Genomic DNA, 16,775 nt, shown 5'->3' with positions numbered 1-16,775 from the left:
ATATGAACTCAAAATTAGGAAAAATCAAGCCATTTTTAAGGACTTTTAAAAAACTAGTAGAAATAATGCTACTTTTAATTTTAAGGAAAAAAGAAGCATGGCATGGAGCAAACCTACTCTACAGAAAAATCATTTGAGAGCTATGGCTTTAGGTCAGTGGTAGAGCATGCCAGCATGCACAGGGCCCTGGATCCAATCACAGAAAGACGGGTGTCAGGAGGGAGATTTAAAGAAGGAAATTACTTAAAATTTATGTATTACGTATGTATATCAATGGCATTATTTTGACAAAGCACTATCCTTTATTTAAAACCTTCCTGGGGGGTGTGTAGAAAAAAATCACAAAATAGTGGGTTAAAGTTACGCCCTAAAATTGTTAAGATTTGGCTTTCAGCAAAATCCACTCCATGTTATATTTGGTATGTAATTCTCTTCTGAACCTATGAAATGACTTTCCGAAAAGGTATGTTACAAGGTTTATGTTCTCCAAAAATGTCTATTTTACTATTTATGAAAGTTAATCTTGACAATAACATCCTTGTAAATTATAATACAACAGATGATAAACTAATTGATGTTATATTTTCTAATCATAAGAAAGACAAGATCAGTGGTCTAAAATTAGCACAAACTCCTTGTTCACAAGAAATACTTTAATTTTGGTCCTCAGGGGTTAAAACAGATGAAAAACAAATGACAAGTAAAAATAGACAAGGTAATAGTGAAAGGAGTATGGATTTGGTCTTGGGGAAAATCAAAATATCCTAAAACATTCAAAAGGCAATAACAACTTTAAAAACAAGGAAGGATTAAATTTAGATTTTGGTTTTATTAAAGATAGTAAGCTATGAAGGGCAGAACAATACTAGGATCTGAAATTAACTGAACAACTTTGTTTGGCCATAAAAATATTTTGGCTCTAAGCCCTGTTTTACAATCTCTCACTTAACCCTTCTTTTTATGAGTTAAGCCATTCTGTAAATATGAAATACCTTCAGTGTTGTAGCTGTAGTTTGACTAATTATCACACAACATTTATATTTCATTCCTGTCAAGCAAAAAAGTTCCTGCAACTTATATTTTCATTAAAAGATTTATTTTTATGTGTGTGCTTTGTCTGCATTTATGTATGTGCATATGTGTGTAGTTCCTCTCGAGGTCAGATTAGAGTGCCAGGCTCCTTATAGGACTGGAGTCACACATAGTTATGATCAGCCTTGTGGGTGATGGGACTTAAATCTAGGTCCTCCGCAAGAGAAGCAAGTGCTTTGACCACTGACATATCTCTTCAGCCACTAAAGCTTTTTTTTTTGAAATGGGAACTACAATTGTAATTTTTATAAAGTTTTGCATAATTTGACTAATTTTTACATTGGGTAATGATTAAATAACAGTAATTATTATACCCATTAACTCATCATTTCTTTATCAGCACATTCAAAAAGCCTTTCCTCTTTTTGATATACAATATGTTGCTTTCGATTACATTCATCCTACCATGTTATGTCCTATACAACATAAAAACTTACTTCCACTCTAAATAACACAGTAATAACTGTAAACTTTTTCATTCTCTTCTTCTGTAACCTCCATAGCCTCAAATAAAACATTTCAACTTATGAGATAACTTTTTTTCCATCATGTGATATTTGTCTTTCTGTCCCTAAAAAAATTATCTCATGGTTTTAGTTACGCTTCCTAGATTTGATGACTATGTTTGTATTCATTATGAAATAAAGAATATATATATATTTATACAATAAAATACATATATTCACATTACATGAATTTTGTTACTTTCATAAAATGCTATGGGGCTATCTGACTATTACATGACATTTTGGCAATTTCCAATAAAAGTAATCATAAATAATGCTAAAAAAAAATATAAAAACACATTTAGGACAGAGGTCAACAATCTCTCCTAGAGCAGAAGTGTCCTGATTAGCTTTGTAAACCTGGGAAAAGGGAACCTCGATTAAGAAAATGTCTCAATCACACTGTTTTTTTTTGTTTGTTTGTTTGTTTTTAAATGACGGATATAGGAAGGCCTAGCCTACTTACTAGGGGCAGTGCCATACCTGTACAAGTAGTCCTGTGTTGTATAAGAAAGCCAGCTGAGGAAGCCATGGGAGACAAGCCAGTAAGCAGCACTCCTCCATGGCTTCTGCTTCAGTTCCTACCTCCAGGTTCCTGCCTTGAGTTCCTGCCCTGACTTCCTTTCAAGATATACTGACTATAAACTAGCATAAAATCTTTTCTTTCTATATTACTTTTAGTAATGATAACACAAAATGAAAACCAGAGAGCACATAAAGTAAACTAATATGAAGCTATTTTTCTTTTAGAGTCACCTTATGAATCAGGCAGGTATGAATCAGGGCCAGATTCCTCACTTGCATCCCTTTGTAGGCTTTTTATGAATCATATGATTACAACACTTAGTTCCCTTTTGTTCCTCTATCTCTAATGTCAAACATATAAACTATCATAAGTCCTACCAAAACATCATAAACAAAGTGGAAATCACTTGAACAGGTTATCTTTCCTGTATGAGCAATGCACAAAGTACACTTCTCAAGGCTATACTCTGGGATCTGGAAATAGTATAAATTAAATACAATTCTGAATAAAAAGACTAGGTTTGGAATTTTTTAAGTTTTTCTGTCTATATTAATTATTCATAAGCATGGGTTTCAGTACATTTTCATATCTGTACATAATGTATTTTGTTCAAATTTAACCCTAATTATCTTCTCTTGTTATTATTGTTTGTACTCTGCCTGCTCCTAATAAATATTAAGTCCTCCTGTCTTCAGCTTTTTTTTTTTTTTTTTTTTTTTTTGCTCAATAAGTTTGATTATGATTACTTTTATAAGTGAAGGGTTATTTAGAGGAGTATGGGCAAATTAACTAACAAAAGTGTCTCCCCTTTCTTCATAAACTGCCACTGATTTCCTGCTGTTGTTGTTTGTTTTTGAAAATGATGAGTTAAAAATTGTCAGTCTCTGAAATAGCAATACCTATTTATTTTCTTTCATTCTCTTCCTTTTGTACTCTACATTGCTGGTTTTCTTATCTTCTTCTGCCTAAGTGCCATTTATAGTAGGAACAAGGTTACAGAACATTTTTAAAAAGTATAGCAGAGCACAGTAAAAGCTAATTATTTGAAGGAACTTCATGCTTCATAAATACTTTGAAATTTTCTTAAAATCTAAACTAAAAGCTTCCTACCCCAATAAAGACTTAGTTTAATTTGTAATAATTAGTACAAATTAGTTTAATTTATAATAATTGTACAAACTATATTCTGGACTTTATCAAAACTATATGAAAAACATGAGCATTTGAAATGTATGTCTGATTACTGACAATTATATCTTAGATCACCTAATGTAGAATGCACACATTAACATATGCATACACTATAGAATTTAAGTTATAAAATTTACACAAATGGTTTATAAGTCTGAATATGATTTAATCAATATACTGTGTTTAAAATCAGAACACAATGAGCAAATATTATAAATATATATACTAAGGAATTTTACTGTCTTTTTTTATTTGTGTGTTTGGTTGATTGGTTTTTTTTTTTTTTGAGACAAGGTTTTTTTTTTTTGTGTAGCTCTGACTGTCCTGAAGACCAGGCTGGCCTTGTACTCATAGAGATTCATCTACCTCTGCCTTGCAAGCGCTATGATTAAAGGCATATACCACCATGCCCAGCAGAATTTCATTATCTTACAGAATCATTTGAATATAAACTTTTACATAAGCATTATGGATATATCCAATATGAGACTTCATACCTAACTTGTTAAGACAAACCATCATTTACTAAAAATTGGCTAATAACAATTTTAAGGATTTTTCAAACTTTTTAAAATTAGATTTTGAAAAAACTTTACCGTCATGTGCTTTTTCAGAGGATCCAAAAGATTGAAGTGAATATTACACTTAGGACATGCTCTTGGAAAAGTTGCTTCATTTTTAGATTGATTTGATGAGCAATTTGCACCTAAAATAAATTTAGATTAGTATTAAAACAAAATTATCTCTTCTCAAATTTTTTCCATGTATTATTTATAATTACTAGTGGGTACACACACATGTATGTACAGAAGTATCACATTTGTGTTGGTGGCCATGGGGGCAGAGGAAAATGTCAGGTACCCTGGAGTGGGTGTTAGCTGGTAGTTGTAAGCCATTCAATGTGGGTGCTGGGGATCAAACCCAGGTTCTCTGCAAGAATTTTAAATGTTCTTAACCAATAAGCTTTCTCTCCAACCCCAAAATCCAGCACTTTCTAATTTTAAATAACCATTATTAATTTCTGAACTTGTAATAATCTATAAAGCTTATCTTTAACTATTATAGTAATTTCATTCTCATTTACCTTGCAATGGCACCACCTGCAGAGATGACACTGATGGAGACTTTTCTGAAGAGACTACAGAAGAGGCATCTGCTCCAGAAATACTGTCACTGGGTTTAGGCTTTTTTGAGTTAACACTGCTTATGTCAGGAAAAGGACGTTTTGATGAAAATGAACTTTCATTCAAACCTAAAATGAATTAAATAGTGGGAGAAAGATTTTAAGAAATTATAAAATACTGCTCATAACTTAAATCTAAATGTGTGGGAACTAAAATATATAATTGAACCATGCTATAATCAATGATAAAAATTAAATAATATTGCTGGGCACAGTGGCACACACATTTAATCCTAGTACTTGGGAGGCAGAGGTAGGCAGAGCTCTGAGAATTTGAAGCCAGCCTGATCTACCTAATTAGTTCCAGGCCAGACATAGCTACATAGTAAGACCCTGTCTTTAAAAAAAAGCAAACAAATTAAATGATACAAACTTAGAGAGTATGAAGAAATAGCATAAAAACTTATTAAGGACTGCATTTACTCAATTTGTAGAATTACCTTTCTATGGAAGAACATTCTCAATATACTTTGGGAAAAAAAATTAAAGCTGGAGAAAGATATTCTCAAGTTCCTAAGACCCAATAATCTTCACATGCTTAATACATTTAAGTTTGTACTACACATGTACATATATCCCACATAATGACACACAGAATAATTTGTTCCAGTTATAGATTCTAAAATTTGAGCAGCCCTGGATGTCCTGGAACTCACTCAGTAGACCTGGCTAGCCATGAACTCAGGGATCTACCTGCTTCTGCCTCCAAAGTGCTAGGATTAAAGGAATGAACCACCATGCCAAGTTAAAGTTTTGTAACTACTTAAAATGCCTATTGTGCTATTAGTACTTTCCCACCTAACAAAGTAACCTCTTTATAGCTTGAGACAATACATAGTTATTGCTATGTAAAAAGTAGAAATTTCTATGCCCGAATCATATCTTACTCACTCAAATGAAAAGGAATATAAGAGAGGGAGTTGTGTCCCATTTTAGGGAAGATATTAAGGAATGTCTGAGTTTACATAGATTTTGTTCTCTCCCCCCCACACCCAAGCTGGCCTGGAACTCAGAGATTCACCTGCCTCTGCCTCCCAAGTGATGGGATTAAAGGCTTGGCCACCAACGTCTGGCTTTAGAATTTGTTCTTAAAAATAATTTTCCACTTGAAAAATTACCATAAAACTAAAGGATTAAACCTTAGAGTATCAGCAAGAGAAAGAGGGACAGTTAGACTATAACTAAGCCAAAGTCTTTTTTTAAAATAATACATAATGTACTTTGTACAAAGGATTCCCAAACTGCACATTAAATAGTATCAGCTGTACACTAAATACTGAAACAATAAATAAATGTTAGAGATATTCCAGGCACTTAAGTCAGATAACTTAGATCGAACCCAGACTCTGTCAATCTCTATTTATGTATTACTTAACTTCTCTGAGCTTCAGTTTCTGTTTTCATAACATAAGTTATGATACCTTATTTTACAGTTACTTTAAGGTCAAACAATGTATTCAAAGAACCATAAAATACTAGGTACACAGAAAAAATAAATAATTACTAACAAAACACTTTATACATTAACTGGCTTTAAAGGGTAAAATTATTCCAAAATGCCTATCATTATTTTTAACAGGACAAACTTGCCAAGAAAATAAGAATATTAGGCTAGTTCATTTCACTGTTTCATCTTTTAAAACAAAAAATAACAATGATTTTTTTCCCCTCATTTTCAAAATACTTGATCAGAGACAGATACTAGATACTGCAGGTGCATGAAAAAGATCTCTGGTAGTATAATTATATTAACATGTTTATGTTAGTTGAAAAACAAATGGGTGGTAGCATTTTTAATTATCAACTAATTATAAAATAGAGTAGATGGCAAAAATAGACTTCAATGTAAGAATTTAACATGAGAACTCTCAATACTAAATAAAACCACTCTGCATTCATTCCCATCTTTACATTTATTTATCTGTGTGCATGAGTGAGGGTATGCACAAGCCATAGTATTTGAGTGAAATCCAGAACAATTTGTGAGTCTGTTCTCTTCCTCTACCATGTAGGCTCCAGGGATCAAACTCAAGTTATCAGACTTGGGAGCAAATTCTTTTATCAACTGTGCCATGTCAATGGTCCTGGCATGTGTTTTTAAATTCTGACTCTTTTTACATGTTTTATTAGGCTTGTGCTATCTCTCTATCTCCAAATAATTCTAGCTCTGCCAATAAAAATCCTACTTTCTTTCAGAGTCAAACTCAAAACCCCATAATCTCCACAGACAGTAGTCTGTCAATCAACCATGCTACTGAATGATAAGCACTGAATGATACTGCTATTTGTTATTAAGTCCTTTGAATCTTATACTTATAACACTTCATTTATCTTATTTGGGCATCAAAAAAGCCCTATGTGATCTATAGCAAGAGTCAAATTATATCTTCACGTGCCTTGCTTCAGGTGTGGAGAACTGAATGGATACACAAGAAAATCGAATAACCCCATCTCTTAATAGGAAAAATCGAAAGTACGCAGAGGTCAGTTGATCTGATAAAAACTAAACATTCTTAAGAGCAGAGGTTCAAACCTAAAACTTCCTAGTTATCCCACTTAATGAAGTTTCACTCACTGTAGTAGAAAGCTGAGAGGGAGAATAGGAGTCTTTACTGGTTCTTTCTTCCCAGAAGTTTCAAGACTGCAGACTTTTCCTATGAGTAAAGTCTATGAGCTTCCTAATGCCAGATTTAATACAAATATTTTTTCTCCGTTTCTTTTCGCTTGTACCTATTTTATTAACAAGATATTAGTAAACATTTTAGTAAACTATGTATGTAAGTGACATTCAGAGACGTGTTTATCATATAAGGTAATTTTAAAATGGAAAAGCACTTTAAGCCCTATTATGAAAAAAAAGTGCAGGAAAGTCTGGTAAACACCTCATTAATTTAGTAAACAATCTAAACATTCCAAAATACCTTGTACATATTAGTTAAGATACTTGAATACAAATTGCTAGTGTTCAAGAATTACCTTGCCTAGACTATGAAGAATTTTCACAAAGACAAAATTATTTCATGGAATGTTAATATACTTTAAATTAATGAAGAATACTTATCATATGTACTAAAGGAACTTTAAATCTTCAATAGGTAAATTTCATTACTCCTCTAAAGGCCATTTTTTACTATGTCTAAGTTAGTAATATCTGTCTGTCTGTTTTTAAGACACAGTCTCACTATGTAGCATAAGACGGCCTTGAAATCATTACATGGTTCAGGTTAACTTCAATCTGCCAATAATCCTCTGCCACAGACTCTCAAACGCTGAGATTATAGGGTGTACACCACCACATTCAAGAACTACTTGTTTATATTACCTTTTACTTATGAGAGGAGGAGAGGGAACAGGAGGGTATGGAAGATGCACACATGCCACAGCACACGTGTGGAGGGTCAGAGGACAAATTCCTACAAGTCCAGTCCTCTCAACCCACTATGTGGGTACCAGGGATGGGACTCAGGTCAGGCACTTAGAAGCAAGTGCCTTTTGGCTGCTGAGTCATGTCACTAGTCCAAAACCTATTCTTTATTGTGGCTACTTTATAGCACCACAAAATCATATTTAACTATATACTGAAATCACTTATTAAAGTAGAAAGATACTAACCTAATTAAGAATTCAATTACAACCACATACTTTTTTATACTAGTGGTCATGGAAACTAATTTTTCTTAAAATGTTTATAGTAACTGAAGCCTTCTCTAATTCACTAATGTTTTTTTAAAGCATTTTTAAGGTTGGATTCATAGCATGATGTGGTTTAGGATGACTTTACATAAAACTGCCTCAAAGAGACATTTTAAAAACTATTCACAGCAGTCCGTATAACAATATACAAACACTTTCACGCAAAGATACAGGTTTCAAAACAGAAAGTTAATTCAATATGATTATCCATCAAGTTTCTTTTAACTATTTTAAGAAATAAATAGTAATGACACCAACCTGCAATAGAAAGTGCTGGTGCCCCTGGGTAATGTGGTAATCCTGTATCCTGGGTCAGGTCAAACAGTAACTCTGAGGAGTTGTTAGACACAACTGGTGGAGAATTTGTTACATAACCCTGTCAAATTTGAAGAAAGAATATTATATGTACTGGACATAATTATAATTATTGTTTTAAACACAGGTATAAAAACAATTTAATGGCATAACTATATCACTAAGATAAAAACCTTTGATGATTCAATAAGTTAAAAAAAAAAAAAAACACAAAATTACTATCAAAATTGAAAGCAAACTAATAGAGCTCATTTCTTCCTGTCAGCCCAGCTAAAACTGATCACCTAATGTGGGCAACAAATTCTAATCCAGTGTTTTCAAAGTGAAAGAAATGTAAATTTACTTTATATCTGTAAGATCAATACATTCTTAGAGGTTCTAAAATTGTAATATCAAGAAGTAAATAACAACTTAGTAAAACTCTGCATAGAGAGGAAAAATGAAAACATAGTGACATGAATGTAAAAAATGCATCAGAAACTCTTTTGTATTTTTTTTAGTTTTTGAGACAGGGTTTCTCTCTGTGTAACAGCACTCCTATCCTGTAACTCAGAGATCTGCCTGCCTCTGCCTCCCAAGTGAGATTAAAGGCATGTTCTACCACTGCCTGGCTAGCTTCAGTAACTCCTATATCCTACTCCCAAATATCACCATAAAGGTAATTTTCAAGCCATGTTTTCTAGTTGTCCCTCAGAAATCTATCCTAAGCCAAGGAATGCCACAGAATGAAGTATGCATTCCAATTAGGTTTTATGTAAACATTAAGAGAAATTAACCAGCTAGTTAATGAATTACTTTATATAAATATACTTTAGCTTCAAGGTGTGATTATAATTTTAAGATGTGTTACATTTATTTGTGCTGTGGAATATTAGTTTAATGTTGCATTCTTTTATGTTGCATTTGTTTAACTCTGAAGCTGTGTTACTTTGCCTGTCTAAAACACCTGATTGACCTAATAAAGAGCTGAATGGTCAATAGCAAGCTAGGAGGAGAAAAGATAGGCAGGGCTGGTAGGCACAAAGAATAAAGAGAAGTAGAAATCTGAGGAGACAGAGATCTAGGAACAAGAAAAGGAGGCAGACATATGAGATGGACTGTAATATGGTCAAGAATAGAGCAATACAGGAGTCTTATGCAACTGTATGCATGTTCAGTATAATTATGTAATTCAATACAACTGGAAATATAAGCCCCAATACTATACAGTAAGCATATTAATGTATGTGCATATACACACAAATATAATCCAACTGGGCTCATAAGGAACAATAATCATTCTGCAAAGTAAGCTAGGTGATTTTTGGACCTTCCTCATGTTAAAATGCATAACCCAAGAGTTTTAAGTTAAACAATGCTAAATATCAAAATGACACTGCCCCCCCCCCCAAAAAAAAGCCAGGCCCAGCTGGAATCCCAGCACTCAGGAAGTCAACACAGTAAAATCTGGAATTAAAAGCCTTCCTTGGCTACATAGCAAGCTCAAGGACTGTCTGGGTAACCATGTCTCAAAAAAAAAAAAAAAGCTATTTTAATAACAAAAAAGTAAAAGGATATATACTAATTCAGAATCAAAACAATAAAAGCGAATATATTTGATATACCACTTTTTTAGTTTACTAGACAGATGCAAATAAAAATATTTAAAAATCATACTGGCATTGTTTAAAAATGAGGTCTATTAAAACAATTAAAGAATGTTTAATTGTCAAAGTCATGAATAGAAAAGTATAACTTTTAAAACTATGAAAATGTTATGAATAACTGCAAGGTAGAATAATAAACAAGATCTAAGGGCATCAGTAAAAAAATCTGGTCACATTCTAATGATGAGTCTGATGTTTGGTTAATATTGTTAGTCATAACAAACAGGTAGGATGTTCATGTGATGGAAGCTGAGGAGAAAAATATGGAAACTACTACCTTTTCTGCAAGATTATTATTAGTTTTAATAAAGTTAAAAGAAGGATAATATTCACTATTGGCAAACTCTAAGTTATATTTTGGTATGACTTTAAAAACCTTAAAATTATTATCAAAGTCTCTAAAGGGCCCCTTATTCTACTGTCAAGAATTTATGGTAATCCTCAATAGAGAATAATTTTTTTAAGTCAAAATTAAATCCTGTATTTTCAATAATAGAGAAAAGAGCTAAACATGAGTTATCATATAACCTTCACTATCAAGCTTTCAAAACGTACGCCATATTCCTCATAGTCATGAAAAAGTAAAAGTGCTGATCTGCACAATTTAGCTCCATATGGCATATACACTGACTTTATTAATAAACTCTTCTTCCTTTTTTAAACTCCCCTCAGATGTTTATCATACAAACATGTAGGTTTTGTTTTTCTGCTTATTAAAGGATAATTAAGAATTTCATTATTACCAACTTTACTGGCATTTATTGGTTTTAAGATCATAAGAACAATTTATAATCCTAAGCAACACCACACTTAGAATTTGAGGCAGACTCAGGAAGCAGAGGCAGGCAGATCTCTGTGAGTCTACAAGAGCTCGTTCCAGGACAGCCTCCAAAGCCATAAACCCTGTCTCAGAAAACCAAAAGAAAAGGAAAAGAAAAGAGAGATAGATAGATAGAGATAGAGAGAGAGAGGGAGAGAAAGGAATTTGAGGCAGACATGAGCATCTGAATCTTAAGAGTGTAAAGAAAAAAAAAAACATTAATTCCATGACTTAACAGTAGTCAAGTACAATCTTCACTGAAGTAAAAACTTTCTCCAAATAACTGTACTTTCAAGTATTCACGTGCACTGTCAAGATCATAATGAAAAAAACTAAGTCTCTCTTTAACAAAACTATAGTAAGGTTAATAGTATTTAACACGTCCCTACAAAGTAGCTTATTAAGTACCCTTAGTATTACAGTGAAAGCAACACATTAGTCAACAAATAACTGGCTAAAAAGAATTTTCAAACAGACTCTATAAGTAGATACTACAATAGAATTAGGATGGTCAACATTTATTTAACCACTTAACCTTTCAAACTAAAATGCCACCCTATATATTAATTAACTTGTTCTCTATAGTAAATGTGCATCAATTAGTTATCGCAGTGATATTAATGAAGACCTAATATTCTTTCAAATTATGGAGATAGATAGGCTCAAGTTAGGTGTGGTTGAAGAAGTCTCTCAAAACTTCATCATTTGTTGATGGTGTTGAAACTATAAGTCAAGTCCAAATGAAGACATAAAATTCGTACTCAGAGCAGGGTGGTAGTGGTCGTGCACACTTTTAATCCCAACACTCAGGGGGCTGATGCAAGCACATCTCTGTGAGTTCAAGGCCATCCTGGTCTACAAAGTGAGTTCTAGAACATCTAAGACTACACAGAGATAATCTGTCTCAAAAATCTAAAATTAAATGAAGTAATTCATAATCATTAGTCATACATCATATTGACTTTATCGATGATATTCATACTCGTTAGGCATGTTGATTTTATTGATGATATTAACAGTAATATATTCCATCCCTGCCTGAGTTGACATACAAAAATATTCCATGAAAAATTAAACAAAAAATGACATAAAATTTTAAACTATTGCTTATAATTTATTAAATTAAAAACCAATAAAAATAATAACTTATTAAAGCCATTAGCTTCTAACATGGGGAAAGCCTTTAAAATAGGACTATTCATTTCAGAACAAAAGGCTATGACTTGTAGCTTCAACCACACAGATAACAGAGATTTAAATGTATGATTTCAAGGCTTTGGCAACTGGCAAATCTGTTCTTTTCCAACAAGATTCCAGGATTACATACAAACTATCAACTGAGGTATTTTATGACCACAGACATAAAATATTCTTTTATTTTATCTTTTTTTTTTTTTTTTTTTTTTTTGTATTTTGCCTCCATTTATGTCTGTATGAGAGTATCAAAATCACTTTGAGCTGGATTATAGACAGTTGTGAAGCTGCTAGAAATTGAGCCCAGGTTCTCTAGAAAAGCAGTCAGTACTCTTAACTGCTGAGTCATCTCTTTAGCCCCCATAGAATATTCTTAATGAAAAGATTTTAGTTTCAAACTTTTATAAAAACTAAATCACCATCCCTTTGCTACTTTCTTCCTGAGACTGGGAGATTTGTTTATCTAACTATATTAGTCAATTTTTTCCTTCTCCAGTATTTTCCTCTAAACAGAAAACAACTAATGATAAGTATAAGCAATGAGTTAACTGTCTTAAGAACATGAATAACACATAGCCTTTGGAACTTCACAGGAGAAGAAATATTTACAGAGAGATTTACTATTCACTTAGGCAGACTCACCTAACTTTCCAGCATCAAGATTAAAAATAACTAAACCCAACACTGTTTATACTGGTAAAATCTGTAGATACTTACCAAACTAGAAATTAAAACAGAAATATACTAAATGTTTTTTTTTTTAATTACATTAAATCCATCATGAATCAGCATGAGTAGTATTTTTATAAACAAAATTACTTGTAGATACATAAAAGTAGTTTTATTTTATATCTTGGCAATTTTTATTTTCATTTTGGAAGCCAGGGTCTCTGGTATCCCAAGTTAACCTCAAACTTGCTATTTGGTCAAGGATGGACTTGAACACCTGATCCTCCTGCATTTGTATCCCCAAAGAGAATATGTACTCGTGCCAATATGTAATTGACAGCAGGAGCATTTCAGTAGTGTGGATATACTACTTTGATCCTACCAAAACTCACCAGGCAGTACTTTTTCAAAGGTGTTATCACTAATGAAATCTGAAACTTTCATCTGTGAACTTCTGATACCCTGTTCTGTTAAAATTGTTAACCCACAATACACTCTAAATAGATCTGTTAATCAGACCTTTCATTAACTATTTTTTGGTTATTTACAAACTATTGGTTTCATTGAACTATCTTAAATTGAAAAAAGTTCACTACACATCATCAAAAAATCCATTTATTTATACCACCCATAAGAATATTTGGAAGCTGTCAAGATCAAAAGAGCAAATTAAAGATTTTCAACATTTTAATTTTTTGCTTGACAGCTCAGATTTTCATAGGTAAGAAAACACTACTATGAGCTGTTTTCCATAAAGTGATGAAGTGGCAGGCACACTCTGTTCAATACTGAAGAAATTTGTACCAAACTGAGGACTGAATGACTACATTCTAAAGTGGACTCCATGATACCATCTCCTGATATTCATATCCTATATGATTCCCTTCCTATTAATGTGGCTAGGAGAGCTGACTTGATTCTTATGTAAACACATACATATATACATACATACATTCATACACACACACACACAGAGAGAGAGAGAGAGAGAGAGAGAGAGAGAGAGAGAGAGAGAGACTGTTAAGACGGCAAGGTATATATTATCATTTTATGAACATAAATTGTTTGTTAAGACTAATAAAAAATAAAAAGACTAACTAATATAAAATCATGTCGGTCAGTAGTCCCAGCACTCGGGAGGCAGAGGAGGTCAGGTCTCTGAGCTCCAGGCCAGCCTGGTCTACAGAGTGAGCTCCAGAACAGCTGGGGCTACACAAAGAAAAGTTGACTAAAAGCAAACCAAAAATCACTATTAACACCACCACCACCAACAACAACAACAAAAAAAAAAACATACCCTTATTTTCAGGAGGCAAGCTGTCATTTTGGAAGACCCACATAACAAGGAATGAGCCAAAATCCAGAAGGATACTGAGACACAGTCTGACAACCTCTTAGAAAATCAAATGCTATCAACAACTACCTGAACTTGGAAGATACTTCCCCAGTAATGCTTATGATGAGATTGCTCTGTGGACCACATTTTGAATGGTAGTTCTATTAGACCCTAAAATAGAGGATCCAGCTAAGCTAACACCTGCTTCCTACCAACAGAAACTGTAAGACTGTAAGATAATTAATGTATGTTGTTTTAAGTCACATCGTTTATGACAATAATGAAGTGAAGAAATAATAACATAGCTTGTCAGCCATTATTTCAAGTAAAAATGTGTTCAATTAAAATGCAGCAGGTATTTTCAGCTTGCTAATGCTTTTCCTAAAGACAATCATCAAGATATTTTATACACAGAAATGCTTTATGTATACTACCTACTTCACACAGACATTTAAAAGGAGAGATATTCAAGGGTATAGTTAACAAAATAACATTAATGGAAGTTTATGTTTAATACATTGCAAAACTTCATTGAGGAACTGCCTATAGCTGGAGTACTTCATTGGGAGTATATGGTATGTGGCTAACCTGGAAACTTTGGTGCAGATGAGTGCTTGTTTTGACTCATACTCAGCAGCATGCTTTTGTGTCATCAATGCAAATGTCAAAACAATGAAAAAGAAGAAAGTGTCTTCTTCAATTATCTTCACAAAATGGTGTTGAATCCCAAACACTTGAGGAACCCTCCTTAGAACTGCTGAGCTGAGGCAGTAATTCCACTTTTTAAACTGTACATTCATATACAAGATATACACATGTATATATGCATATACATGTAAACTATGGATTAGCCTATACTTAGATCCGAGATCCACCCAGCTATGGGTTCTGAGTTAATCATTTAATCACTATAAATTTCAGGATTTATTCAACTACAAAATGGGGGAAGTAACAACGTCCATTTCCTTGGTATATTTAAGAATTAAATGAGATTAACTTATGTATAGCACTTAGTACAAATATTTACATTTATCTTAATAAATTTTAATTATTGCCATTATCTATTATTTTCTACTAAGGATTTTTAACACAAGTATGAAGTTACATTTCTCAGGACAAAACGTTATCAAGAATTCTCCATAATTTCAAATTTAAAAATACCTGGCCTAGTTTACATGCATAAATATTTTATTGTCACATGATATTCATTATAATCCTTTTATGTCTTGACAGTCTTAAGTTTTCAAAGCTGTACCTAATCAGTTTAAGTATACTCCCCATCTTACTAAAAAGTCATAAAATGGTGAACTTTTCTGATAGCCATTATGCTAACAGGTGACTACTAGTTGATAAGCTATAATTTTAATTGGGTATTGCTAATATTCCCTGAGCTGACTCAGTAGGTTTGAAAACACTTACAGGTCTAGAAAATGGTTGAACAATGACAGAGCTATCTGAAGATCTAGAGTCAGGATGGAAATTTACTGGTAAGACAGCCACAGGATTTGCCGCTGGGTTCGGGAAGCGTTGGCTTGAAGGCTTGAAGGAAGTAGTGAAACCTGCATTTTAAAATTACACAACACATTGAAGGCATACCTATGTAACCAGCTTTTTCAAAATATTTTAGTTTAAAATTAAAACATATGATAAAATTGTACCTCGATTAAGCGCACCATTCTTTATTCTTCGTGAATGTGAGCTGGAGTTAACTCTGTTCAAAATATCTAAAAATATATATAAATTGGTTTGAATGAAATATATACTGACATATTAAAAATTATGAACTAAAAACAGATATTAGAAGGAATATTATTACTAATTTGAAAATAGTTTATCAGCATTAACTGTTTTATAGAACTCTCTTTGTAACTAAATGTCCAAAGGCCAGAAGTAGATCAATAAATCCAAATGCATATAAGCCAAACATTCTTCAAAGCAAAAAACTTTTGTCTTCCAAAAGCCAGGCATAGTGATGCATGCCTTTAATCCCAGTACTCAGAAGGCAGAAGCAGGAAGATCTCTGTGAATTGAAGGCCAGCCTTATCTAGAGCTCCAGGACAGCTAGGGATGTTACACAGAGAAAAATCTGTCTCAAAATGCCAAGAAAAAAACCCCCAAAATAAAAACAAAACACAACAACAAAGAAAACACCTAATAAAAACATATCTAAATATAGCTGCATGCAGTTGAAGTCTATACTTTCCTTGGGATGGTGAGAGAATTGTATACATATTTGGGTTCCTTATGACTTAAATAAACCCTGATCCAGCCTCCATATTCTATTCACAGTTCTGAAAGCCCTGAAGTTGTATAAAGGAGAATCTCCATGGACTGTTTACCATTCCCTCTGAGTTCCAAAAGGGAAACTACAAGAAGTTATCTAAAGTTTTCCTGATTGAGGTCTATCATCACATCAAAAGTTAAGATTTGGCATGACTTTGAGGGACTGATTTAAACTTCTTACTCTTACATAAATATGAATGCATAGTTTTTAACATCTAGTTTATTCAGTAATCAAACAAAAATTTGAAAGAATAAAGATTTGGTTAAATTTGCTTGTTGGGAAAAAGTTAAAACATGTACTGAAATTCCTTTACAAGTTAT

The 16,775-nt window shown here is 32.8% G+C and overlaps 1 protein-coding gene across 3 annotated transcripts in view; it reads right to left on the bottom strand.

Moving 5' to 3' along the window:
- The window catches only part of Znf280d (zinc finger protein 280D), an 83,782-nt gene that overhangs the window by 47,031 nt on the left and 19,976 nt on the right, over positions 1–16,775 (bottom strand). For all 3 annotated transcript variants that reach the window (XM_051197918.1, XM_051197915.1, XM_051197917.1), the window contains 5 exons: positions 15,830–15,895; positions 15,591–15,730; positions 8,450–8,567; positions 4,400–4,567; positions 3,912–4,021 (listed from right to left, as the gene is read on the bottom strand). In XM_051197918.1, coding sequence (XP_051053875.1) covers positions 3,912–4,021; positions 4,400–4,567; positions 8,450–8,567; positions 15,591–15,730; positions 15,830–15,895 — 602 coding nt within the window. The remainder of the gene's footprint in view (positions 1–3,911; positions 4,022–4,399; positions 4,568–8,449; positions 8,568–15,590; positions 15,731–15,829; positions 15,896–16,775) is intronic.

The sequence above is a fragment of the Phodopus roborovskii genome, unplaced genomic scaffold (genome assembly GCF_943737965.1).
Source record: "Phodopus roborovskii unplaced genomic scaffold, PHOROB, whole genome shotgun sequence".
Lineage (NCBI taxonomy): Eukaryota > Metazoa > Chordata > Mammalia > Rodentia > Cricetidae > Phodopus > Phodopus roborovskii.
This window is presented reverse-complemented; position numbering and strand designations above follow the sequence as displayed.